The sequence below is a fragment of the Stereum hirsutum genome (genome assembly GCF_000264905.1).
Source record: "Stereum hirsutum FP-91666 SS1 unplaced genomic scaffold STEHIscaffold_3, whole genome shotgun sequence".
In the NCBI taxonomy this organism is placed as follows: domain Eukaryota; kingdom Fungi; phylum Basidiomycota; class Agaricomycetes; order Russulales; family Stereaceae; genus Stereum; species Stereum hirsutum.
The window spans coordinates 920,469-934,725 of record NW_006763133.1 but is presented as its reverse complement, the minus strand read 5'-3'; the positions used below and the strand labels follow the sequence as shown (position 1 = coordinate 934,725).

The 14,257-nt window shown below is 52.7% G+C and overlaps 4 protein-coding genes across 4 annotated transcripts; 1 reads left to right on the top strand and 3 right to left on the bottom strand.

Annotated features, from left to right (window-relative positions):
• Positions 1 to 30: 30 nt before the first annotated feature.
• STEHIDRAFT_118821 (uncharacterized protein) lies at positions 31 to 2,553 on the bottom strand. The gene is made up of 5 exons (XM_007300775.1): positions 1,895 to 2,553; positions 1,257 to 1,700; positions 834 to 1,189; positions 269 to 739; positions 31 to 199 (listed from the first exon to the last, which is right to left on the bottom strand). The coding sequence occupies exons 1-5, from the start codon at positions 1,926 to 1,928 to the stop codon at positions 188 to 190; spliced, it is 1,317 nt and encodes a 438-aa protein (XP_007300837.1). The 5' UTR covers positions 1,929 to 2,553; the 3' UTR covers positions 31 to 187.
• A 345-nt stretch (positions 2,554 to 2,898) lies between these two features.
• STEHIDRAFT_166039 (uncharacterized protein) lies at positions 2,899 to 5,562 on the bottom strand. Its single transcript, XM_007300774.1, has 2 exons — positions 3,478 to 5,562; positions 2,899 to 3,411 (listed from the first exon to the last, which is right to left on the bottom strand). The coding sequence occupies exon 1, from the start codon at positions 5,031 to 5,033 to the stop codon at positions 3,480 to 3,482; it is 1,554 nt and encodes a 517-aa protein (XP_007300836.1). The 5' UTR covers positions 5,034 to 5,562; the 3' UTR covers positions 2,899 to 3,411; positions 3,478 to 3,479.
• Positions 5,563 to 5,834: 272 nt separating this feature from the next.
• On the top strand, positions 5,835 to 9,059 carry STEHIDRAFT_144957 (WD40 repeat-like protein). The gene is made up of 6 exons (XM_007300773.1): positions 5,835 to 6,027; positions 6,114 to 6,208; positions 6,518 to 7,484; positions 7,550 to 7,742; positions 7,815 to 8,427; positions 8,497 to 9,059. The coding sequence occupies exons 1-6, from the start codon at positions 5,913 to 5,915 to the stop codon at positions 8,551 to 8,553; spliced, it is 2,040 nt and encodes a 679-aa protein (XP_007300835.1). The 5' UTR covers positions 5,835 to 5,912; the 3' UTR covers positions 8,554 to 9,059.
• A 440-nt stretch (positions 9,060 to 9,499) lies between these two features.
• On the bottom strand, positions 9,500 to 11,633 carry STEHIDRAFT_144956 (uncharacterized protein). Its single transcript, XM_007300772.1, has 4 exons — positions 11,212 to 11,633; positions 10,799 to 11,138; positions 9,820 to 10,723; positions 9,500 to 9,756 (listed from the first exon to the last, which is right to left on the bottom strand). The coding sequence occupies exons 1-4, from the start codon at positions 11,498 to 11,500 to the stop codon at positions 9,670 to 9,672; spliced, it is 1,620 nt and encodes a 539-aa protein (XP_007300834.1). The 5' UTR covers positions 11,501 to 11,633; the 3' UTR covers positions 9,500 to 9,669.
• Positions 11,634 to 14,257: the final 2,624 nt, after the last annotated feature.

Below are 14,257 nucleotides of genomic sequence, written 5' to 3'. Positions count from 1 at the left end.
CGATGTGTATCCCAGGATATCTCTGCTTTATAAAAGTGGTACACAACAAGTCGGGGAATATAATGCTACATGGCGGTGGATGGTCATGAATACAAGATGGTAAGCATAGAAACACATTGTCCGTTCCATTGAAGATTCGAAGACTCGGGAACGTCAAAGCGATGATAGGACCCCGCACGGCATAATCCTACCCAATGTACTGGAGAAAGCGAATAAACCTTAATCAGTCCACAAAGCTTCCGCCAGATCGCAGAAAAATCACACTTACATCCTCAACAAACTCTCGTATCGCGTTGCTTGTACTCCCAAACAAAGAGTCACACCTTTCAACGGCTGAGTCCCCAACTCCATACCCCTGCTCACTCAACGCACCCAGATTCTTCATAAACTCTTTTTCCTCATCCTTCAACTTCCACGCCGCCTTCTTCTTATCCCCACTCTCCTTTTGAAATCTATCGAACGCGTTGGTCATGACCACGTCGAACCGCTCCAGGATCTTGGTCCCCTTCATTCTTGCGGACTGCCTTCTGGCTTCGTCGGCGGGAAACCAGGCCTCTTGTATATCGATGCACTCGAAGTGTAGTCGTTGTTCCTTGGAATTTCCAGCATGATTCCCCGAGGAGATGGACTTGACTTGGAAGATAAATTGGGAGATAAACGAGAGGAGGAGGGGGAAGCAGATGCGGCCGAGGCCCGTCTGGCGTCTGCGAGTTCCGGGGATCCTGCTCTTGAGTAATCTCTACAGTTCGAAGTTGTCGTCAATGTAATGTCGAAGAGGTCGAAGGAGACGGACGACAAGGTTATGCAACCAAGATAAACCTGTATACACTTACCTCAACTGCTTCCAGGACGAACTCAGAAGCCTCCAACCACTCCGTATACATCTCTACCTTTGAAGGCGGGGCGGCTGTCCTTAGCGTAACGAGAAACATCGAGCCAGGAGCCTCCAGCATGTCCATCATCGAATTCGCCGGCGGCTGCGGCTTAGTCTCCAGATACCTCTTCTGCAAATCCCAAAATAAAGTCTGGCCACACCTGTCGATTTGGTCTCTCCCTCTCAGTCCGGCGTAGGGATCCTTCATTTGTTCGAGGATCGCGAGGAAGACTTCGTCGCTGGGTTTGTGGGAGGCGAAGGTGCGGAGAGCGTCTTCTATGCAGAAACTTGTTCTGACTCGGGGTGCTTGGTGGTCTGCTGATTTCACGCGATTCGAATGAGTGGGATGGAGGGGTCGAAACGATAGATGACATATGCTCACCGCATTCTTCCACTAGCCCCGTCGTCTGAGTCTTCATCTTCTTCTGCGGCGGTTCATGTACTGAAGCCGACTCAGTCGTTAACTCGAAAGTAACACGACGTTTGTTTTTCTTGCTCTTGCTAGGAAAGATCGTAGCCCGAGTGATGGGGCTTGCAGTGTCAACGTGGGTGTCGACGCTGCTGGTGGTGCTGGTGCTGGTGCTGGCGACGTTGCTGGTGGTGCTGGTGGCGACGCTGCTACTGGTGCTATTGTTGGCGTCGGAGTAGGACTCAAAATCGCAACCTGTTTCGGGATGGGAAATATCATTCCTCAGTTCGACCAGTTCGGACCATCCGGAACTCGGAGAGACTGGGAAGCCTGAGAAGTCGAATGACTTGAGGAACTGAACGAGGCCTGTGTTGAACGACGAGTCCAAACCGGAGGCGGCGGACGACGTGGTTGGGTCTGAGAAAATAAGTACAGAGCCTGTCAGAGATTTGGTGCGGCGAAGCGGAAAAATAAATCGAAGGAAAGGTGTCGGATGACGGGAAGCTTCGAGGGGTTGAACCCATGAAGAGTATACTGAATCGCAAGTGGGAAACGCAGTCATAGACCAAAAATATCGTTTGAGAAGTAGATCGAAAGTTGAGCACACTCACCACTCGCATACATATCCCCCGTAGCTACACCCATCGCCTCCGCCCTCGGCGTCCTCCAAATCGACTCATACGCCGAGTTCTCCGTGCAAGGGGCCGTTCCCGTGTCAGCTCGATGCTCGTAACTCTCGCCCCCGAAGGTCGCAGTGGACGTGATAGGCATAGCGGGGAAGTAGCCTTCATATCCAGCCCAGGCAGTGTTGGTATGGGGGGCATTACCGACGTGACCGTTCGTGGCATAAGTGGTGTCCTCGGAATCGTTCAGAACGACGGGTCCAGCGTTCGACGCGGTGGTATCGGTACCATGGCTGGCGAAGATGGCACCAGTACTAGTCACAGCATCAGTACCCTCGACGGCCTCATCCAGAATTCCTTGCACTAAATCGAGAAGTTCCCTGTCGATGGCGGCATCCCGCTCCGACATTCGGTCGTCCACTTCCAGTGGTGGGCTCTGGCGGTCTGTGGCTTCGAAAGACCTTGTGGGATTCGAGTCCGATGGCCACGACGAAGGTACCTGAGCGATGATGTTCTCCATGCTCTAGCCTATGCAGACTCCAACTTGAATGAAAGGGGTAGATACTAGTAAACGTGAATGACAGCCTGCAATAGGGAGGATTATGATGATCGTGCGTCGCGAATTGAAGTAAGTCGTAGAACTGTTGAACTCCGAGTCCAATGCAGAGTGTCGAAGAGAGAGAGATGCAAGACAGAACAGAACAGACCAGGCGCACAACACGAGGATTCCTCCCGTTTTTATCACAATAAGCACCGAGTGGCGTGGTGAAAGGGACCTCGCTAGGCCGCTGAAATTGCAATTTCAAAACCTGCGGCAGACGCGAGACGCGACGCGTCTGACTTTGATGGAACACGGTCACGTGATTTTGCCACTCGGACACGAGCGCTAATTCGATGTGGCGCGAGCGCGGTGACATGGAATGTTAGTGCAGGGTCGATAGTAAGATCACTCACCGTGGCCGTTGAAAGCAATTGTTGCCATGCCGGGGCGAAAACGTAATCAGAGACACTGAACAGCCAGCTGTACAAATGTACTGAATTGCAGGACGACAACAAGGACACGGACAGTAGGTACTGACAAGCATCGCGGGTTTTCGAGAAGTCGGAAGAAAAACAAAAGTACAACACGACCAAAGGGAGGTAAGTAGTATGTCGATGGTGCCGATGAACAGGTCAGACCGATCCACGGCGTCCTCGACTCCCGCAGAAATTAGAGTGCTGGCATCTGTCAATGAGACCAAGAAGATAACCGCACGAACGTCGACAAATCACGACCACAATCCCAATCCCAACATTCACTGGCAGCTACTCCGTAAGTAGGCTCGCCGAAGAATAAAATACACCAACAAAACGACTATGGACCCAAGTGCGTGGTAGTTAATGAAAGACGCGAAAATAAGGAGAGAGGAGAAGAGAATGGTAGGATAAAGCGGACATCAACGTTTCGAAAGCGGAGACACATGTACAGTCCCTCTAGCCACTCGAATGAAGTACACTGCACCACTCTGTGAAGTCCCTGCATCAGCGCAAACCCTGAATGGATGGCAGAACAACAGAAACGGAAAACGCACCTCTACCTCCCCTGCCCACCCGTCAACGACCTCCCCGCCCCCGCCAAACTACTCGCCCTCCTCGAGTTCCTCGCCGTTCCATTCCCATAAACGCTCCCACCCGCCGCACTCCCATCACTGCTCCCATCCTGATACCCCCCAAACTGTCCCGGCCCGCCCTCCAAACACTCCAACGGAACCATCCCCTGCTCGCCTCTCCCATTCACACACAGCGCCCAGCCATCATCGTACGCGCTCGCGATCCTCAACATCTCTCCCGGCGAGATGCTCAGCTCGTCAGGCATAGACGGGATATAAGTCACGCGAACAACAGCCATTGCCGCTCCGCCGTTGACTTTATTCGCGCTCGAGGTGCTGGTGGAGGTCTTATGAGTTGCGGCGGTGAAGGTGGTCCCGTAGGTCATTATGCTGCGTGGTGATGAGTTTCCGGGGGTGGAACGGACGGCGTTGGCGTTGGAGAAGGGACCGGTGGAGATGGAGAGTGGGGTGGTTACGACTGGGTTGTTGTATGAGGCTTGTGGGGGTTTCGGGACGTAGGGGGCACGTTGTGGGCCGGGATAACCACCCGGGGCTCTTCCTGCGCCTATCCCTGCCGCTCCTGCTCCCCCTCGCGGTGCATCATCGCGAGTCACAGAATTATACCTCCCCACATTCGGCTTCACGCCCGTCGAGTTCTGGATCGAGGTCGAATTAGAGGCCATAGTCGAAGACGGCGCAGAGAACGTATAGGGCGTGATCGACGCCGCTGTCGCAGCCGCTCCATATCCACCACCCCCACCCCCACCTACAACGCCTTTCTCAACCATATTCGACTCCCCTCCCAACGCGCCCGCTTTGGTCCAGGTCGAAAGCCGTTTATTGCGTGCACGTATGCACGTCTTTCGCATGATCCAAATACCGATCACGAGGACAGCGATAACGGAGACGGCGATGATGCCGGCCATGGCGCCGGTCGAGAGGCCTCCTTTAGCGGTCGCGGAAGTGGTGGCGACGTTGTTGTCCGCGCCTGAAGAGGCTGTAGAGTTGGCAGCAGAGGAAGTCGTGCTGGCGCTGCTGGCAACGAGAGACGAAGCCGAGGTGGCGGCGGCGGCGGAGGAGGAAGAGGTGGTGGCATTTGCTGAGCCGGTCGAGGATGCGGAACCGGACGTGGACGAGGCGGAGGACGAGGATGCCTTCGCTGAGGTAGACGATGCAGATGACGACGACGCGGAGGAAGTCTTCGCAGCAGCCGTTGCGGAGGAGGAGGATGTGGCGGTGGCGGTCGCAGCAATGGTTTGAAGGATGACTTCGGTGGTAGGGAACATAGAAGTGGTCGTGGACTCCACCTTCTTTCCGCTCACGGTGACGACGACCTCTGTGACCACTGCCGCCGTCTCTACCACGGTCTGCGTCGAGACGATGAAGGACGAAGAGTTGTCGTCGTCATTGCTGCCCAAGTTGATGAGTGCCCGGGCGTCGTGAAGCTGTTCTGAATCGAGACGAGAGTGGAGGGATGAACGCCTCGACCGCAAGGCCCGCGCAGCAGGGAGATGCATTTGTCGAGGATTGAAGACCATAGAACACGAAGGGTATAGGACGTGAGTGTGAAAAAGAATGAAAAATGGCAAATGAGATCACAAGAGCCGTAGTGTCGTCGAAGGTCGAAGTATGAAGAAAGAATGGAGAAGAGAGTGAAATACCCGTCTTGTCCGTTATGTCGCCAGGATATAAGGAATTCGGGGAGGATACATACACAGCAGCACAGTCAGTCAGGGTTGGGAAAAGACAGACAGGAAGCTGGGAGCAGTCCTGGGCAACGCAAGGCAGAGGAGCAACACAAGAAATGGTCGTCGTTCGTCCTTGTTGCGATGCAACCGGTATCATGCGTTCCCCATCTCTGGAACCTTCCCAGCCATCAACCGTCTCCGCTTCCGCACCGAGGCCTTTCATATCAGTCCGACCTGCTTGTTCGTTTATTGCCTCGAGCAATGTTCGCACAAATTAGACCGTCGAGTTGGAGGAGTGAAGCGGCGGCGATAGGCGGCTCGCCCACCGCGCCCATCCCTTCTCGCGACGATCGCTGTCTGACGTATCGTTCACAGCCTGATCTGCTAGTAACGAAATAATTCTACCAGATAACTATTGGACAGATACCGTCAAAGCTGAGATCTTATCCCAGGAGGAGGAGAAGGAAGTGGTGTGGCACAGAATACGCCACACAGCTGTCTGCCGAGAGTCCCGAGGATCTACCGCCGTGGGAAATCTTGTTGGCCAATGGGGAGCACGCGACTCGAAATAAATTAGCAAAATTAATGCATCCGGACTGCTCACTCGCGATGGCACGGCCTTGCTGAAACGCCTTTGACGACAACCGCCACCATCCACCTGCTTTCCCAACGCTCATCCGGCCACCCCGGCCATATCCTATCTCGAAACTACGACCGAATATCGAATTTATGACCATGACCGATATGAGCATTACCCCTTCGCCACAGCTTGACTCCCCTTCCGGCCTGCAGGAGGAAAACCTGATACTCTTCAAGAGCGTCACGTCCGTGCAGGAGCGGGAAGGTATGTTTCTATATATTCTCGTTGTTGAAATCTTCTTACTACGATCTTTCGTTGGATCTGGACGTGTATCGTGCTATGTGGAACAGAAATGGCTTATGCGCTTCTGGCTTCCCTGCCCAGATCGAGCCTGGCGAGGGTACAAAGGAAGATGATTCCTCTGCTGCAGTTGGATGTCGTCGGGGTGAGTTTTCCTTTCATTGTCTTATCATATCTCTGGACCTGGACTTGGATATAATATGGAGCAAGTGCGTTCCTACATGCAGTCGGGAGAGCGGTGTCTCCGCCACATTTTCAGGCAACTATGTCATTCAGGCCAGGGGCAGCAGATGGTGGTTGGTGCGCTGGCTTCATGCTGGAGCGACCTTTCAGAATTCTTCCCAACCATGCTCTGGCTCAACTGATTTTACATTTGTGGCGTACCTTGTGCCTGCTCTCCTTATTTTGGGTCACATAAATAATATAGCTAACACCTATTGTCACATTTTTACAGCTACTCCCGACAGAGGTCGCCCTCCACATTTTCTCCTTCCTGCCCTGGAAAAGTCTCCTCCAATCCAGTCTCGTCAGTCGTCGATGGCGCGCCCTCTCCGACGATGCCTCTTTATGGAAGCAACTTTGCGCCAGTCGAGGTTGGAGCTGGAAGGAGCCATCGAAGCCGCCACTCCTCCATCGCCACTCTATGGAACCTCTGCATGAAGACACAGACGATGAGGGTATGGGCGACGAGGAAGAGGATCTAGTACCTGCTCTTGGTAATCTCGGGATGCACGACGATTCAGGAATCACCTCCGCGTACGATACACCTTCTGACCTTTCAGAGAGCGAAGGCGATTTCGGAGACGATACGGACACGATCATGGATTTCGCTAGCAGTGTCCAGTCATCATCTGCATCCTCGTCATCCTCACCATCACAACCAGAAGCTGGTCCTTCCAATCCATCAGCACCCATCGCACGACCTCGCCATCGATCCCGCCACTCCGCCCCCGCCATCATGTCCTCCTCCACTTCCTCCTCCCACTCCTCCAAACCGAACTACAAACTCCTACACCAGACCCACATCCGGCTCTACCACCGCTTCCTCTCCGGCTCCTACCGCATCTCATCCCTCCAGACCCGCGGAACCCCCAACTCGCACACCAACACGATCTACTGCCTCCAGCTGTATACCTACCCCGACACGGGCACCCAGGTCCTCTTCACGGGCTCGAAGGACCGGACGGTGAAGGAGTGGGATCTGAGCACGGGAGAGGTGATAAGGACGATCGAGGGCGTGCATGAGGGGAGTATCTTGAGTATCTGTGTGTATGGGGGGTATTTGGCGAGTGCGGGGAGCGATTGGAAGGTCGCGATGTGGGATCTGAGGGAGGATAGGCTGGTTAAGGTTATGAGGGATCATGAGGACAGCGTGCTTTGTGTGAGGTTTGATGAGAAGAGGTTGGTTTCGTGTTCGAAAGGTGGGTTATTCAGCTTTGACGATATGTTCAAATAATTGACTGATGGGTGGCTTGATGACTTGTAGATCGGACTGTGCGGACGTATTTGTTCCCTGACTTGAACCGTCGCCATATCCTCGGTGGTCATCGCGCTGCCGTCAACGCCCTGTCCATCTCCTCGCAGTATATCGTCTCAGCGTCTGGAGACCGCTCCATGAGACTCTGGGACGCCGAATCTGGCGCGCTCCTTCGCAGTTTCGAGAACCACCACAGCAGAGGGTACGTCTACATCCCTTTTACCCTCTTATCGCCCGTATTCAGAACTGACGTCGAGTCGCCTTCCGAACACAGAATCGCCTCCATCGACCTCGACTTCCCCTACGTCCTCTCCGGTTCCTCGGACAAACACATCCGCCTGTACGACATGCACACCTCCACAGGCTGGTCCACCTCCCCCGAATTCGACACCCAAGCCTCCCTTCCCCTCCCTCCCATCCACCTCTCCTCCCACTCCTCCCATCCACACTCCCTCACAGCCACTTCGGAATCCGAATCTGCGCCACTCGCGGTATGCGAGAATTGCGGCGGCGCCGTCGCCGTCTCGTCCGACGCGCCACCTTCGCCCACGACGCCTCGTGCGTCCGATATTGGAGTTGGAGGGACGATCGGTGGTGGCGGTGGTGTAGGAAGTGTGGCAACGGGAAGGACGAGGGCCCAGTGCGCACATGGTGATTTGGTGAGGAGTGTCGCTATGGGCAGGGAGTTCGTCGTTACGGGGAGCTATGATCTCGGAGTCAAGGTCTGGGAGAGGAAAGGAGGCAGGTTGGTCGCGGATTTGAAGGGGACGGTGCCGGTGGGTGGGGGGCCGCCGGGCGCGAGTATACCGGGTGTGGGGGGACATAGCGGGAGGATATTTTGTGTGGGGTTCGATTGTAGGAAGGTCGTTAGTTGTGGGGAGGATCAGGTTCGTTCGCCTCTGTTCTTGATCGCTTGTGTGTTGCTGATACCGGTTTGTTTTTTGTGGGATTTGTAGAAGGTCTGTATTTGGGACTTTGGATATGGGATGGACACGTCTTTCATCAAGCTATAATGCATTCGGATCGGATTTCATCTTCGCTCTCTCTCTCCCCTCCCCTCTCCTCGCCTCAGCATCTCTGGTCTCTTGTCCCTCAACCTCGGCTTACCGGCTCTCATCCTTGGAATCATCCCCATCTTTTTTATCTGGACATTCGTCTGCTGCATATCGCATTGCTTGCCCTCGTTCCACAATCTGTCCTTTCTCACGTAATTATGTCGGAAATGCATGCATACTTTACGCTCGGGAAGGATCTCACAGCTCGCCAGCGACGTGCCTACGACTTCCTCTACTCCTCGTCCTCATCCTCACGCACTCAATCGTAATCCCTCGCCATCGCTCAAGTTCCCGTCCGTCATGCACTCTCGAACCTTGAATCGCGCGCCGTTCTTGAGACCGTCCCGTTACCTGGTCTCCTCTCCCTTCACCCTGCTCCTTACTCCACGGTACGTACTGTATGTCTGTATTCCCTTCCATAGTGCCTGCGTCTGCGTCTGCTCTGCTTTCGATATTCGTCGGGCTGTATATAGTGTATAATGCGTGTGTAAGTATACGTAATTTGTTGGTCGTCCGGACGTTGTCCGTTGCTCATGCGGGACGAGAAAACAGTAACACAGACTTCTGCATGGATGGCCACTATATGCAAGATTCTCCTTTTCGTAAGTTACGAGGAAGGAGTGTTGAATTGGCTTAACTCGGAAGGAAGGTCAGCTTCAGAGGGCGCTCCGATGGCGATGGTTATTGGTACGGGGACTTTTTGTGGGCCGAGAAGAAGAGACGGATTTTGGAGACATTTAGAGGCTGCCTCAAGAGTACTTGCTGGTCACTGTGCGGTTGGTGCGGATTTGGGGAGGAGCTTGTTTGGTCTTGTTATGATCAGAGGTCACCGCGTACATTGGCCCGATATGCTCCGGTCTGTTGCCGCCTCGGGCCAGTCCTGTCGTTCACAGAGGCAAAGTGGGGAATATGCATTTATTATTCACAACTTGCCCGTGCGAAGAGCACGGGGAAATTATCGGTGACGATCTTGCACATCTGGGTCATCTTGCAAATTCACAGTTGACTTCTTCTGTATGTACCCCTCAACAAGCCTCAACACCACCCCTTCAATGCATACCCTCGATCAATAGCTCATCCTACCACGTTATCTCCATCGAACGATGTGGAGTCAATGAACTTTTTCGCGGTGTCAATGGTGAATTGAGAAAGGTCGTGCTCCTGCTCGCCAAATCGGTTAGCCACTGATGCCTTCAGTCGATGTCATTCTGGCTGGCATCTTACCTCGAGCTTCAAGACGCGGCAGTATGCCCGATCTGAAAGGGACGCGAGCGGCAGCTCGCAGGCATATAGAGTGATGCCCCGTTTCGCCCACCACTCTTTCAGCATTTGACTTACACGATCCCGTGCCTGCTCCGCCGCCTTCAACTCTGGTCCGACAAAGGCGAGATGCCATTTGACGCGTACGCGTTTGCGGTCGAAGACTTCGGCAGCTTCTGCGAGAACTCTTAACAACCCAGCCTTGTGGATGCCGTCGATCGTGAACTGGACTGCCCAGACGTCGAAAAACCTGCTGTCGACATCGCTATCATTGCAGATGATCGCGTCCATGCCATACCGGCGACCATCGACCAACGGTGGCACCCAGTAGAAAGGATAGCGACTCTCGTGGACGCATTCCTCCAAGAAAAGCTCGACCTGCGAGCAACGCGGAATCGGGTAAGCGATGTCGCTGCCGGAAACATAGCCCTCAATGGGAGCTCCGATTTTGTTCGAGAACCGGCCGTGTGCAAAGTTTTCGTACAGCCAATCAGCCACGCCGATGGAAAGATGAGAGCGCATGGCGTCGAAAATCCGTATTTGATTAGTATCCCCAGCGCTGTTTATCGCGCGCGCGAAGGATTGAGCGAGGTAGGTGGTCGGTATAATCAGGCGAGGCAGATATCGTTCTGAGCTGGGGGTAAGGAAGAAGATGTGAGATGAGACGTGGCTGTCAAAGTCGAGGTTCATCATCTTATCCAACTCGTTCGAGGTATCCAGAGCAAGCCGCTTTGCCGCGTAAGCAACTTGTAGAGCGTAATACTTCTCCGCTTCGATGTCGCGAAGAATTCGGATGATCAGCCTCACGCTAGGTCCAAATTTCTGGAAGAGTGTTAGGCCTCGGTCGAGTGGAAGTTTGAGAAGTACCCTGTAGGTGGCGCCGTTTGAGCAAGACGAAGCATGAGACCCAAGATGGAATCGACATTGGCGAACAAAGACTCACATCAATGCGCCGAGCTCATGTTCCTCCCACACATCCATGATATACGGCATGGCACCGACACTCTTCTGCCAGGCCTTGTAATGCTTTGGCGATGGTGATGTCGTCTGGATAATGGAAGCAGGGGACCGCAAGAAGGCATCGCATGGCTGGATGCCGCTGAGCGAATCGCAGATAGCCCAGACGTCGATTGTAACATGTGAGGACGAGGACGAGTTCGTTGAAAGGACAGAAGGGCCCCATGAGTTAAATAGGACGATTTCATTGGTGTCCATCTGTATGGCGACGGGCTTCGCCTCCTGCATGCGGCGGATCAGGACGTAGATTTGAAAGAGTGTTTTTCCTGCGTGCAAGAGACAATGATCAGTGACATCAAATAAAAGAGGTCGGTATGGAATGTCGAATCGATCACGAACCGATGCCAGGCTGGCCAGTCAGCACAGTATTCATCCTCGCATCTATGGTGTGTAAAGCTGCCCGCTTGACCAGATACTCGTACGCTGCCGTGTATTCAAGACGGACGAGGATGAAGCGTCCATTGGCCTCTTGACCAAAAATGCCGCGGTATGGAGCGAGGTCGAAATACTCGTACTTCTTCTCATTGTAATCAAAAGACTGGAAGACATTTTTGACGCCCCATACGGCCTGGTGGAACTCTCCATAGCGACGGAGGCGCTGGGTGGCAAGACTTTGGGTAGTGGTCATGGTCGATCGTCAAGATGGGTCAAGACTCGGACAGGGTCGCTAGAGGACCGAGTGAGCAGCGCGTCGCTTATCTAACTATGATTACTTTGTGTGGGCGTCGTCGATGAGAACAAAGACAAGTTGAATATTGTTTGGCTGAGACCAAGGAGGATTGAACGAAGATTGAAAGTTGAACGCGAGCAATAAAAGAACGATGCAGAAGTGAATGCAAGGAGTCCGCCACACGAGCCTGTCGAAGTCGCTGCGCCGACGTTTGCCGACGTGGATTGCCATTTGTTTGTTTGGAAGGAAGGAAGTAAGGTTACAGCAGTTCACCAATCGATAGGCCGAGTCCGTTGTGCTACACACGTTCGGAGTTCGAAATTGCATGGCTGGGCTATGATGGTTTTTCTTGGACGGAAAGTAAATTATTTGTTGAAAATATGAGTGACTATGATATCTGACTGAGTCTGGCGAGGTCTTATGAGCTACGATTTTAGACAACTCCATTAGACCGCGTCAGACCTGATCAAACCTCGTCAAACCTCGTCAAACCTCGACGGACCTCAGCCAACTTTGTCAGACCTCACCGTATGGGCTCAGAGCTGAGCAAACTCCAGCAAGCCAGATAATATTTCATCAGACCCCGGAGAACTTACCAAAGTTATATGCCGTCTGATCACAGACAGCCTCGGACAACCTCAGATGACTTTGGACGACCTCGTCGTACTTGGTCTGAGCTCACGAGAGCTCACTCAGATCATATTGAATTTACATTGTTCAGTCTTCTGACAGACAAATTGGTCCGACCGAAGACAACGAGCGCGACTGAGGCTTGCGCTGACGCCAGAGGACCACGTTCGACGAGGTTGGATGAACTCCGCCGAGCTCTGACGAGCGCGTCCGAGCGCAGAACGAGTGTCATACTGTGACCTGTACCCGGCGCGTCCGGCGCGTCCGGCGACGCCTGGAGGCATCCGGCGCTGCCTGGAGGCAGACGAGATGTGCCTCCAGGCAATTCCCCACTCACACGAGTTATGCCTCCCGGCAGGATCCCACAGATACGAGTTGTGCCTCCAGGCATGTTCGTACGACACGCGAATTGCCTGGAGACACAACTCGCATGTGATCGCATTCGCCTGGAGCCACAACTCGCGTGGATGAACATGCCTGGAGAGCTCGCATGCGTTCGGACTCACTCGCAGGCAAAAACATTCCAGGTTGGTTCCCGCGTGGAGGTACTAGCCTGGGTATGGGGAAACAGGGTGATATGGGGGTATTTTTGTAACTTTGCAAGTTTTGAGATTTAGAGTGAATGAATCACATTGCCGGGTGTCATTTTGATGGAATCAGTGTATAAAACGTAAATGTGTGATGTGATTTTGGTGAGATGACGGAGGCTGATTTTGGGAGTTCTGTCTATTTGACAAACATTTATAAGTATACAGGATGCTAGAAATCAATTTGTGAAGGAATCGGTCCATTTGCTCCAAAGTTATAGCATAAACGGTCAGGAAGATATTGCCACATTGAGGCTGGAGGGGGTCGGTACGCCAGAACTAGTGATACTGTAGTTTTTCGACCATATGTTCGTCACGCATCACGCAGGGTGCGCCGGCGAACATATTTGACCCAATGGTCACGCAGATACGCGGGCCCACGAACAGTAAATTGTGACCAATTTGCACCGAAATTGTCCGAAAATCAATTTTTGGGTCGTACTGCGAACAATTTCATTGGTTCGTCACGCGTGGCCCAGCCAAACGAACCGTGGCCTGGCGAGTGTCACGTCTGACATAATCTTCCCACAAACTTATGGTCGAAAAACTACAGTATAATGATTTGATTGACTTGGTTTTTGCTGTCGTGGGTAGATTGACATCACTAACTGATTATGAAAGCCACACCCGAAACAAAAACTACGACCGTGGCCTTGATAGTGGTGCCGCGTCAAGGGGAGGAGGAGGAGGAGAACGTCTACCCAGGGGGTACTGCAGTGGTTGAAATTGTTGGTGATGTTGACATTATGATTGGACAGTATAGTTTGACGTTTATGAAGACGATCTACGGTACAACATCAGTCAAAATGCTTCTGCATCAATTGTGGGGCGCTGAGGGGGTAAAACAGTGTATTGGGCCACAGTATAATCACAGGAGCATCCATTTACACGTTTTTGGCATCGTCCTTGTTGTGGTAAGTTATTTTGAATACATGTAAACACCAAACAAGCACCGGAAGCATAGCTGGTAGACAGCAACAAAACAAAATCATGTTTTCGCTGGGGGAGTAGGTGCACATGTGGTATTGGGGGCGTATATGGTCCAGATCTTTCTCAAATGCTGTGCGATCATAATGAGGTGTGGTATGGTGCATTGGTACATCATATGTGATGTTTCTGGGTCACTCACCATGTCAGAAACAGTCTGTGTGGTACATTATGTATGCAAAACGTCAGCTTTTTGGCTGTAAATGGTCAATTCTGCAGGGTGTTCGGATTTCTGAATTTAATTGGGGCAGTTGTAGACCAATCCCCGTTGGGGTTAAGGTCTTTGCAATGAAAGTTAGGCCTCCAAAAAAAATCCAAAGTGGTCAGCTAGCATATACATCTCAGACTGCTTGGAACATTGTTAGTGACATGATGTTGTAAAGGGACTAGTCTGGTTTAACTTGCAAGATCCAAATGAGTGTTCTGAGCAATCTGAGATGTATATGTTAGCTGACCACTTTGGATGTTTCTTGGAGGCCTAACTTTTGTTGCAAAGACCTTAACCCCAACG